Source organism: Ziziphus jujuba, chromosome 3, assembly GCF_031755915.1.
Source record: "Ziziphus jujuba cultivar Dongzao chromosome 3, ASM3175591v1".
Taxonomy (NCBI): Eukaryota; Viridiplantae; Streptophyta; class Magnoliopsida; order Rosales; family Rhamnaceae; genus Ziziphus; species Ziziphus jujuba.
In genome coordinates, this window is record NC_083381.1 from 31,135,882 (window position 1) to 31,148,964 (window position 13,083).

Here is a 13,083-nt window from a genome sequence, read left to right on the forward strand (position 1 = left end):
CCGCCAGAACTCATTGTTATGGTGCCAGCATTTTAGAGAGAGAAAGGAAGAGGAAGAAGTAGATTTCTGATAAAGCAAGATCAGGAATAGAAAAATCACAATCTGGGTTCTCTTTTTACAAGCTTCTAATGATGGAAAAGAACAAACCCAAGAGGCTCTACCAAGTTTGGAAAGGAAGCAATGTGATTTTCTTTCTCTTTTTTTTTTTTTTTTTTTTTCTTTTCTTCTTTTTATCCTTTGCAATTTGGATTTACTCATTGTTTTCAAATGCTACTATTTGATTGTTAAATGAATTGGATGATGGATTTTGAATTAAACTTTTTTTGTTGTGGAATGGAAAATTATAAAATTGTCGCACTTAAAAAATTGTACAGTTTCTTTGCATATGATTCATTGTGGACGTTTCATTTACGGAGAAAAGAATAACTCAAAAAAGTGCAAAAAGTGCAATGTTTTCATAACTTACATCATAAGGGTCCATTTTGCATCACAATTGAAAGGAGCATTTAACAAATTCTTGTTGGCTTGATATACATAGTTGGCTTACTTCTTACAAGCTTAAGCTTTCTTTTGGGAGATAGATGATAATTCAACAGAGTATCATAGCATTGGTGACCGTCATGTTTAATGGTTGTGCTGGCTTGAATACATAACTGGAATTGAATACGTGGTTATTTTGGTGCAGGGTTGCAAAATTATGGTCATTTTCTTACTATTTCCTACTCAGCAGCCTTTTTTTTTTTTTTTCAATAAATAAAGAAAACAGAGAGTTATACAGTATCTGATCAAAATGATATCATCCTTCATTCTCGAACGTATACAATCTAACAATTTAATGGGTTATGTCACAGTTCCAAGGTGTATGAGAAAGTTTGGGGCTTTTTTTTTGTTATTTTGATGGAGTTAGACCTTTATATATTTTGATGAAGTTGGACCTTATAAGAAGAGTCCTTCTGAGGAAGCAAAATCAAGTTACAGAATACCATAGTTTATTTTCATATAATTTCTGAAGAAACATCTACATTCATCTTTCACAACTGATATTGAACTGCTAACTTCAGTCACTTAGAAAGTACTTGGCATACCAGTTATAATTATTTATTTACTGACGGTGAAACTAAAGAGCAGAAATTTAGACATTGAACAATTATGAACTTCGAATAACATTATTTTAAGCAAACATCATATCAGCCATGGAGATAAGCTAGGCATCAGGCTTCTTAATCCTTTCTTTTGACAATCTTACAGCAAACCTGCAAAGGAAAAGATTGTTAGGGAAACAAGATAGATAGTATGCTGAAAATTGTTTCATGTTGTTCTTACCTGACAAGTGCTTCCTTATTTGTGCCTTTGCCATTAACCGGTTCATATAAACCACTATCATAGTTTATTTCTGTAACAGGTTTATCCAGGAGCTTATCAGCAATATCCTTAAGTTTCTCAAGGTTATCTTTACTTGAGTTGTCCATTGAAGCCTCCGTAAGACTCAGGCTATCATCCTGCATTGATTTTTGTCAGCAACATATCTTTCTATTGTGAGACAATACTAGAAAGTGCTGTTTAGATCTAAGTAGAATTAGAATATATAATAGAACATTAAAACATTCCAAATTTAGTTTTATTATGATTCACATCAAGAAATGAAAACTCAATTTAGTCCTTGTCAAAATCCTCTAACGGATGCATCTTGACGAGTTTATGTCACTTGAATGTAATCACTTCACATGTAAGATGAAAAAGAAAAAAAAAAATGGAATTGTCTCAGAGTATTTTGATATCCAAGCATTGCATGTTCTGGTGTTCAGTAATTGTTTAAACGGACTTATTAATGTACCTGGATCCTAAGATAGTTTTCCTTGAAGCCACAGATTCCATAGAATAAAGACGTGTAGATGTCAACCATATCATCCATTGCAGTGGTGAAAACATCCATTAAAGGGGTGGTTTTATATGATCCCATGAACCATTTTACAAGTCCCCATTCTTTTGCTTCTCCAACCTCCAACTTGTTACTCCTCTTACATGATCCAGTTCCAATAGAAAGGATAAGAAACTTAGTAGGATCTATGTTGTTCAAGCATGAAGAACTGTTATCTCGAACCTCCTCTCTCATCAACTCACAAATTGCTAATAAGGTCTGGAATTTTCTCAAAATTGAAAAGGGAAAATAGCTTGATCAGACTAATATACACAGAACACATTATTATAAGCACAGACTAATTTCCATGTCAATCGAAATGATTTATACAGAGTTGAAGGGGTTTACCGGATTATTGGCCGCAACACCTCCATCAACGAGGTGGAAATCCTCAGTATTTCCTTTTGATGACTTGGTCTTAAAATAGTGAGGAGGAAAGTAATAAGGTGCTGCAGATGTGGCAATGCAGACATCTGATAGCAAAGCATCCTTGGAATCATCAAGTTTTGCCTATATAGTTATTCAATAGTAAATGAGAAAAAAGAAGCTGGTTAAGCTGTAACTTTCAATTCACAAACTCCTTGGAAAATTATGGTATTCATAGGATCAAAATAAAGTAATGTACAGAATAATGGACCTTTAAGGTGGTGAAGCTGACAGGCTGAAGACGCTTGATATCAAAAGTTGGAATTATCACATTGGTTAAGGTCTCATGAATCCTTTTCTCGTTCATCATTTCTCTGATTTTCTTGTGCAGGTCTTCACCATCATATTTCGGTTGGTAGAGTACCTGTGCAATATAATTCCCCACGTTTTTCAGAGTACCTTGTATCCAGTCAAGCGCATCGCCCACAGAGGGCATCCACGACGGCCACTGACTGTCAAAGGTTCATATGAGAGTCCAAAAAAATAAAAATAAAAAAATTTATGTTTTTCTTCCAACGACTAAATGTCTTATAAAATGCTTTTGATGTAAGTTATCAACCATACATATATATCTATATGGTTCTCTACAACTTACAGGATGAGATTCTTGTTGGCCGCTACCGAATCTTTATTACTAGGAAAGATGAATTTGCAGTTCTCTAGATAGAAATCGCGAATATCTTTTGCAGCAAACAGAGGTCGCTTTTCATTATTTGGTGCGGTAAGCATGGCGGTTATCAGGCCTCCTGTGCTTGTTCCTGCAATGAAGTCGAAGTAGTCTGCAATCCTAGCATCTTGGTTTTTATCTATTCTCTGTTATACATAAATTTTGTCAACTAGAGAGAACAAAACAACTCATGGGGAATTCACATCCATAATTTGGCAGCATATAAGCTTAATTAGTGACAATGATTAAGCACAGACCTGGAGCTCAGTTTCGAGAAATTTGAGAATGGTGGCTGGTATAATACCTCTGACTCCTCCACCATCAATGCTAAGAATAGTGATAAGTTTCTTATCTTTTCCTGCAAAAACAACATTTGGTTTTGGTTTCAAAATGTTTCTCCGTTAATATTACTTAGAGAGAGAAAAAAATAAAAAATAAAAGTATCACACAGCCAAACCAGTACAAGCAGTACCCCCTAATATGCCATCACAAAGAAAACAATACAAATGAAACATCTCACCAGTGGCCATAATAGAGTTAAACGAGCTTGCTTTTTCTAAGCTAAAGCTGATTCTGCCACTGTGCTTGCAGATACTGTTGGGCACGAAACAGCATACCTCGTATGCATATTTATACTGGTAATAGTCGGTTAATTTATTGAGATATTTTCGTCAATACCCTTGAACTACTTCATTTCATTCACATCCCATGACATTTAGGGTAAATACGAAAAAAAAATCCCAAATTTCTACTAATATCATTCATATCACCTGGAGGAATCTAAATTACTTTTATACTTCAAAATTCTTTTTATGCTTTTTTTTTTAATTAAAATAATTAATTTGAAGATTTCTAAATTTTTATTCTATATTTTTAATTAATTTTTATTTAAACTATATGATATTTTTTTCATTTCTATTTTTTTTTAAACCTATATGATAATTTTAATTGCCTAAGCTTTTTTAAAGTAAGTCATATATTTGATAAATATATTTTGTTAAATATATTTGAAAAATTATAATATATATAATTGAGTATATTTGACAAATAATAATATATTTAGTAAAATATATTTGACAAATTTTCACTTGGTTAGAACAAATTATATGATTAAAATCACCATATGTTTTTTTAAATGAAAATTAATTACTTAGATTAAATAAATAAATTAAAATATATATTAACAAAATTTTGAAGTCTTCAAATTAATTATTGTAAGACAAAATTAATTATTGTAAGAAATAAAAGGAATATTGATACTAATTTAACTTTAATTAGGGTATAAAGGTAATTTAAACTCATCCAAAAATTATGGAAGATATTATTAAAAATCTCTATAATATTTTCGTATTTGTCCCAAATTTTAATATGTATAAATGAAATATTCCCTTTCAATATTGGAAAATAATCTGGAATATCAAAGTTGATGTGGACACTTTAGGTGTTAACTTCATTTATAGGAGATATCCGAAAGCTCTAAACAGATGGTTTTGTAAGCTTCCCAAGAGTAAATTTTAAAAAAATTTGTTCTTTTATATGGATGTGATTCATAACATCATTGGCTGTTTCTTAAGCCAAATCTTTCATTATCCTGGTAATAAAGAAAACAACACACGTCTCCATAATTTCATTGGCCAAACAGAGAATATTTATTTATAGGATCAAATATGGCAAGCTGTCAAACAGATTGTCTTCATCAGCTTCTCAAGAGTGAGTTATTATAGTTTTTTGTTCTTTACATGGTGTGTTTCACAACATCATTGGCAGTTTCCTAACATCATTGGCAATTTTTTGTTTATCTTCGTGTGTTTCACAACATCATTGGCAGTTTCCTAACATCATTGGCAATTTTTTGTTCTTTATCTTGGTGTGTTTCATAACACCATTGGCAATTTTTGTTCTTTATCTGGCTGTGTTTCATAACACCATTGGCAGTTTCTTAAGCTGTTTCTTTCCTTTTCTAATAAGTATAGGGACAAAGCTTTCCTTTCCATACATTCAGGGGCCAAAAACAGACCATATCACTATAGATTCTGCAATGGTTTTCTTCCATAAGGATTGGAAAAGTTTGTAGAATACTCAGATACCTCCACCAAAAAATGTGTCACGTGGCAATACAGTAATTTTGATTCAATCTCGTCCTTTTTTTTTTTTTTTTGGTTGGGGGGGACTCCTTGGTTGTCTGGTTACTTTTTTCTCTTCTAGAAGAAACACATATATTGTCTATACAAGGAATTTAATCGAAGTTTGATGCATTGAGAGTTGAAAACAATTACTGAAAATGATTTTTCGGCATGTTTAATACTATATAATAAAGAAACGGATAAAAAAATAAATCAGGTAAAAAAAACCTATAGTAGCCCAACAGAGTATTATTTTTAAGAAATTTCACCTAATAACCCCTCACTAGTAACATTAAATTGAAATTCTTTTTGGCACTTTTTATTAATCAAATGGCTTTGAATTGGTAGAAAAATAACTACAGAAGCCGATTCTTGGATTGGAATTTATAGGATTCATTGAGCAATTTCAATATTTGGGAATGCATGCATTTAGCTTTACTTCTCTGTATGCATATGTAATTTAAGTGATACAGCTACAAACCCCATAAAATTGATTTAAAAAAAAAAAAAAAAAAAAAAAAAAAAAAAAAAGAAGTAAAGCACAAACCTAAGGCCCATTAGGATTTGCTTGGAAGGACTAACGCGTGAATCATTTCGTGTCCCACCATATGGCACTTCCTCATTTCTAAATGCTCTTCAAATTAATAACTGTTTTCGTAAAATTTTAATCTATTGTTTTTTGGTTGAGCCACTCGCTCATTTTTTTGTTGTTTTTTTGTTTTTTTAATTTTTAAATTTTTTTTAATTCTTTGTTCACTTTATGAATGCTCTTCTAATAATTTCTTTGTTCACTTTTTTATGGATTTGTTTTGTTCTGACTTTTAAGCTCTGTATCTCTAGGAAGCTTTCTAAATATATAAACGCAAAATATGTGGTAAGGACATTTTTTTTATTTATTTTGAGAAGAACTTTAATATATTCATAGTGACAATAACAAATAGAGTTCACTCTGTGAAAGCAGCGGACTCAAATACCATATTTTAAATTCATATCATTCCTCAAGCAAGATCTACATTCATCATCCACAGCACAACTTTTCTTTCTTTCCGTCTTTCATTCCCCCCCCCCCCCCAAAAAAAAACAAATCATGCACAAAAGAAAGAAAAGAAAAGAAAAGTGAGACTTCGAAAATAGTGGAAGTAAACAGCAACCAAAATATTGTTTATAGCAAACATCATATCAGCCATGAAGATAAGCAAGCTAGGCAATGCGCTTATCCCTTTCACCTGACAGTCCTTTGGCAAACCTGCAAAAGAGAACATTGTTAGGAGAACTAATTAAGAACTTATATATATATATATATATATATATTGTTGGTTATATGATTCAAAAAAGTCAAGCTTGAGGCTTCGTCTTGCTGCATAGTTGCTGTCATCAAAACTACATCGTTTCACCATATTGGGTTATGACATATCATTAAACAAACTGTATATTTTGGCTAGATGGTTTAGAGAGAAACTGGTATGGTCATATAAAAGATTCGAAGGATCCAAACAGCAATAGTTCTGCAGCAACACTTTTTTATCAAAAGAAAATTCTCTTTGTTGTAATCTCATCTAAGTTTTCTTTCTCTCTCTCTTTAGGTTTTCTTTTTAGAATTCTCTTGGGTGAGAGTTGTGAGGTGATAAGGTCGTAAAAGGGGATTATTTGGTGTGGTCTATGGGTTTAGATTAACTTCTAGAACCAAAGAAAAATAACTATATAATCTGTAAAACACATTCAGTTATAATGCATTGAACTCCTTGTGGAGTTTCGACGACGTAGATTCAATCTTGAATCGGACCTCGTAAATTATGTGTTGTTTTGATTTATTCTATTAGTTTATTTCTTGAATGTTGTTGCCCTTATCTTCGTTTTTGGCCAAAAATTGATTGTTGTTGCCCTTATCTTCGTTTTTGTTTTTGTCTCCAATTGGTTCATAACAACTGGTTTTGAATTAATTTAACTGCTGAAACAAGTTTCTTTAGCATCTCATTAGGAATCCTTTCAAGGTTCTCAAGGTTTTCTTCATTTGAGTTGTTTGTTCAGGTTTTAGCATATTTAAGCCTATCATACTGATTTTACTCCTAGATGACAAAAGTTTTGAAACTCATGATTGTTCAAAAGAAATATTACACATACAATTATGGAATAGCTGTTTTTCTCACTATCTTTTGTATTTCATTAGTAACATATATATATAAGATGACCTTAGCAACTAATAATAACTTATCGACATTATTTTACATTTAAAGACTTCTTGGATAATGGTTGGGAATAATTCCCTTATCACTCAATTGCCAAGGTTATTCTTTCCTTCATCAATGGTTTGCAGTCTATCAAGCCCCCTCAAACATAGAAGTGGAATAGTGTGAACTCTAAGTTTGGTGCATAATTTCTGGACTGGGTAGGAAGGCAGCGGCTTGCTTAAAATATTAGCAATTTGATTTGGAGAGGAAAGATAGCGAGTGACCAATGGACCCCGTGCTAACTTTTCATGGATTGGAAATCAATGTCTAGATGTTTTGTTCGAGAATGGAAAATTGAGTTAATTGTCGTACATAAAGCACTGAGGTCATTCTGCTTATATACTAGACCAAGCAATAGTACATTGCTTCTTTAAATGCCAAGATATGCAATTCACTCCAAAAAAGACACAATAACATGTGGTACTTCTTCTTGTAATTGGGCAACCTGCCCAATCAGCATCCGAACACCCTGATAGTGTATTGTGACTTTATTCAAAAAAAAGGAAGACCAAATCCCATAATACCTTTCAAGTATCTTAAAATTCTCTTTACAACCTTGAGATGTAATCCGGTTAGAGAATGGAAGTGTTGACAAGATTTATAAACAGCAACCTATATGTCTGACCCGGTGATTGTTAAGTATTGTAATGCTCCTACAATACTTCTATACTTTTTTACATCAATAACTTCATCATCATCAACTGAAGGAGTAGTTTTGTAGCTATAGGAGTGGAGATGGCAAATGCATGTAACAAATTGGCATTTTGAAGAAGATCATGCATGTATTTTGGTTGAGATTGGAACAAACCACCTTTGAAATATTTTGCTTCAAGGCCGTGGAAGTAATGTGTTATCCCTAAGTATTTCAACATAAAATCCAAGCTCAGCTTCTATATAATTTTTTAGATTAAATTAGGACTTGAACCTATTATCAAGACATCATCTACATAGATTAGTAACAGTATGATATGGGTATCATCTTTGTATACAAAAAGAGATGTGTCAGTTCGTATCATCTTTGTATACAAAAAGAGATGTGTTAGTTCTACTCTAAAGGAAACCAAGCTTTAATAGCTATAGGAGAGTCTTTCAAACCACACTCGCAGTGCTTGTTTGAGTCCATATAGTGATTTTTGAAGAAGATGTACATGATGTGGAAACATTGGATCAATAAAGCATGGAGGCTGCTCCATGTATATTGTCTCATTAATTTCTCCATGAAGAAATACATTTTTGATGCCCAGTTAATGAACCTACCACTTTGAATACACAACAATTGATAAAATTAGGCAAATTATGGTAGGTTTCATAATTGGACTGAATGTTTTATTATAGTCAATTCCTTTTATTTGAGAGAATCCTTTGTAACTAACCTTGCATTGTAGCGGTCTAATGTCCCATCTTTTTATATTTTGGTTAGAAAGACCCATTTTGCACTAACCACATCTGTATTTACTTGTCGTGGAACTAGTTGCCAAGTTTTGTTTTAGAGAAAAGCATGTAATTCTTCTTTCATTGCATTTGACCATTTTGGATATATTAAAGTGGTGAAGACTATTTTTGGTTTGGGAAAGATGGACATGAGAAGGGCAATATAGGATGGGTTTCATTCAGCTTATCTTTCTGTGTAACAACCCAGACCATCCGCATGTAAATATTGTCTACTTTGGCACTGAGAAATTCTCTTACAACCCAACTCTCACGGATTTAAAACACGTCCACAAGGTAAATGTATCCATAACCTTATAAGGCATGCTTCATTTTCCTTTCTAACCGATGTAGGACTTCACAATCCACCCCTCTTGGGGCACAGCATCCTCACTGGCACACCGATCCGGGTACTGGCTCTGATACCAACTGTAACAACCCAGACCACCCACATGTAAATATTGTCTACTTTAGCACTAAGGGATTCTCTTACAACCCAACCTTCACAGGTTTAAAACGCTTCCACAAGGAAAAGATATCCACAATCTTATAAGGCATGGTTCGTTCCCCTTTCCATCCGATGTGGAACTTCACATTCTGGGTAGTCATGTAATTGTTTACATGTTAGCATTGGATGGATATTGTTGGTTGCGGTTGGGCTACTGGTAAGTCCATGAAAAGATTATTGGATGTATCATGAGGTGGAGGTGACAAGGCAAATTGATGAGATGAGCTACTTGATGGACTGTTGGAATTATCACTTGAGGTTGCAGTGTCAAAAGATATTGGATTAGGACTAGGTGATTGGTTAGTTAACATGTCTTGGTTATTTAATGTGTTAATCACATGAGTGGGAGGTGGAAGAGATTGTGTTTTTGTACAATACTCAACTTTTGAGGAGGCATAAAATTGGATTTGGTTTGATTAAATAAAGGATGATGTGTCATGGGTTTTATTTGTTCGGAGGATGAGACACATTGGTTCCATTCATCTACACTTGGATATGTGGTCAGTGACAATGAGTCCTTTGAAACCAAAACATCAGAAGAGTTAGACTTAAATGGTAAAATCGTCTCATAAAATACCACATGTCTTGAAAGAAAGATTTTATTATTCATATGATTCAAACATCTGTACCCCTTATATAATGGACTATAACCAATAAAAATGCAAGGGTATGACCATTTCTAAAATTTATTATTTCTTGGATGTTTCAAATATGGGAAACAATGACAATCAAGGATGCATAAACCATTATAATTTGGACTTTTACCATATAGTTTAAAATATGGTGTCATGTTATCAGTACTTATGGAGGGTAGTCTATTAATCAAATACATAGATGTTAAAAAAACATCAACCCAATACTTGAGAGGTATATTTGCATGAAATATCATTGTCAAGCTTGTTTTACACAATGTGATGATGCTTCCTTTCAGCAATGCCATTTTGTTGGCGGTATTAAGTGAGCATAGACTTTTGAATTTTACTTTTCCCTGTCATGTTACCTTAGAGGTTCTATTATACCTTATTGGGGCAACAAAGAAAAGGCTAAAGCCTTTTATATAGGGCTAAACGCGTCTCACCTGTAACTAATAATTAAAGGTACCTAGGCATGACAATTGCTGTATAATACCACATGAGTCAAAAAGAGCTTTAAATTTATGAGATATAAATTGTCCTCCTCCATCGCATTTAAAAAATTTAATCCTTTCGAAACTTCAAGAAAAACTCATAAAAATCTAGTTTTTTCTTTAAAAGAAATAACCAACTAAAATGAGTAAAGTTATCCACAAAGAGAACATAATACCCAATTTCAATGTTCAGTGAAAAACATTAGCTTATAAGGTTATTGGCTGTAACACGCAAAATTGGTATTTCACATTCTTAAATATAACATTAATTTAGTGTGGTTGTCTGTTTGTTGCTAAACCTACTAAGAAGCATATATATTCTGGTACACCTTGTATTTTTGTCTTAGAATTTATGGATATTCATAGTTTTATCCAAATTAAACTATCACCCTCCCTACATTCAATTCACAAAGCTATTGAAGACACTCTTATTTTACGAATAAGTGGTGCCCAAGAAAACAATATTTATGGTTTTTTTTCTCCAAGATTTTTGCATATCCTTGTGTCTACGGATTCCCGGGCTTATAAAAAAAAGATTGGGATTTATTTTATTGTTCGGATGATAGAATTTATGTACTAACCCTGTGAAGTGAACCTTAGTTAATTATAAAATAACATATATTTTGTTTCACAAAATATTATGAGAAACAAGATCTATACATTGATCATCTTCCACAACAACTAGAATTCCCAACTTCAGTCATACATTGAGTAGTACTTGGGCATATATACCACTAGTACTAATTTATTTACATTGATCACTGGTGCAAAGAAGATGGTGAAGTTGAAACATTTATTTATTATTTATATTATCACACACACACATATATACATATATATATATATATATATATAGTTTTGACTTATTGGAACATAATTTCCGCCTTATATTGGACACTTAATGATGTGGCAAGTAATACAATAAGTTGTAGCTGGAGCAACAGCTTTATTTGAAGCAAACATTATTAATTATACAAGATCATGTAGAGTGGCCGACGAGTTTCATCTTCATCTTCATCTTCTTCTTCTTTTCATCAGACAAAAGTTTAGCAAACCTGCCAAGGTGAAAATACTAGGATCATCGATTAGGAGGAAGAAGTATATCTTATTATTATTATTATTTTATATAACATATGAAATAAGATGGCAGTTATAATAAAATTGATACATATATATATATATATATATAAACCGCCAGTTTCAAGGTCTACATCTGAAGCACGCTTCGTCAGGAGCTTTTCAGCAATCTCACGAAGGTGTTTAAGGTTTTCTTCACTCGAGTTGCAAAGTGGAGGACCCCTGCAATTTCGCAATTTTGTATCATCCTGCAATTTTGCTTAGTTTTAGCTACTCAGCAACATTAATTATTATTATTTCTTTTCATTTTTCTATTGTCAATCGCAATTAATATTGCAATATTTAATTTCTTTATACATATAAATAGGATGTATTTGATACAACTAATTAATTAAATAAAATTTACAAAATTTAAAATATTAGTTCTGTAAGTGCAATTTAAATATTAAAGACGAATTCAAACGGGTTCTTAATTGAGGTATGTAGGTATACCTGGATCCGTAACTAATGTTCCGTATAGATGCCAAGGATTTCACGGAAAGTACGCATGTAGATGTCAACCATATCATCCATTGCAGCCATGCACACGTCCAGTAAGGGAGTGGTACCATTTGGTCCGAAGAACCAAGCTATAAGTCCACAGTTCTGAGGATCATTAATTCCAAGGTTTTGATTTCTCTTGTTTTACAAAAAATAAAACAAAACAATAGCAATAAAAAAATAAAAATAAAATACAAACAGATTTATGTGGAAAATTCTTGATAGAAAAAAAAATACGAATAAAAAAAAAAAAACAAAGCATTTTATTGATAAAGATTTATACAAAACTATGAATTTTTTGAATCGGATTAATAAAAATTCAAATCATCAATTTTAACATCTAATATGATCCAATTCCAAAAAAAAATATTAAAAAATTATTATTATTACTGCTACTACTACTCCGATCCAATATGTTGTTCGAGCTTGGAGAAGTAGTACTAGTACGCTTACTTTTTTTCATTTTGTACATCTCCCTCTTCACTTCACAAACTGCAAACGGTCTGTTTAAAAATTAAAAAAACCAAAAAAAAAAAAAAAAAAAAGGAGCTTGAATTAGACATCATTGGTAATCGAATTTTCAAATTTACGAAACTGAAAAAATGTTAAAAAGCAAAATTAGAGAGTTTATTTACAGGATTATTGAAATGAGGTTCAAGTCCCTTGGCTCTTTGGGAGGCATCTTGTGCTGAAAAGGATACGGAGGGAGGTAATAAGGAGCTGCAGATGTGGCAATGCATACGTCTGATAGCAAAAGATTTTCTGAATTATCACGTCGTGCCTACAGATATATATATATATATATATATATCATTATTTTCTCGGACCAAAAATCTCAGATGGAGTTCGAATTAATTAATACTCTACTCCTAAATCAGAAAAAATAAGATAAAATAAAATAAAATAAAAAGACCTTTACGGTGGTGAAGCTTAAGAGATTAAAAGATGGAATAATGACATTGGTGAGTGTATCTCTTATCCTTTTTTCCTTCAATATATCTTTGATTTTGTCACGAAGATAAACACCATCGTACACGGGACG

General features: G+C 32.3%; 1 protein-coding gene across 1 annotated transcript; it reads right to left on the reverse strand.

The window, feature by feature from the left end:
* Positions 1-958: 958 nt before the first annotated feature.
* Positions 959-3,724, reverse strand: LOC125423497 (patatin-like protein 2). The gene is made up of 8 exons (XM_060815939.1): positions 3,532-3,724; positions 3,269-3,369; positions 2,940-3,157; positions 2,556-2,796; positions 2,267-2,428; positions 1,835-2,137; positions 1,324-1,499; positions 959-1,253 (listed from the first exon to the last, which is right to left on the reverse strand). The coding sequence occupies exons 1-8, from the start codon at positions 3,539-3,541 to the stop codon at positions 1,205-1,207; spliced, it is 1,260 nt and encodes a 419-aa protein (XP_060671922.1). The 5' UTR covers positions 3,542-3,724; the 3' UTR covers positions 959-1,204.
* Between the last annotated feature and the right edge of the window lie 9,359 nt (positions 3,725-13,083).

Coding starts and splice junctions, on each gene's coding strand:
- LOC125423497 (XM_060815939.1), bottom strand. Junction 3,158..3,268: donor TTCTCGAAACTGAGCTCCAG/GTCTGTGCTTAA, acceptor TATGTATAACAG/AGAATAGATAAAAACCAAGA. Junction 2,797..2,939: donor GCCAACAAGAATCTCATCCT/GTAAGTTGTAGA, acceptor AACCTTTGACAG/TCAGTGGCCGTCGTGGATGC.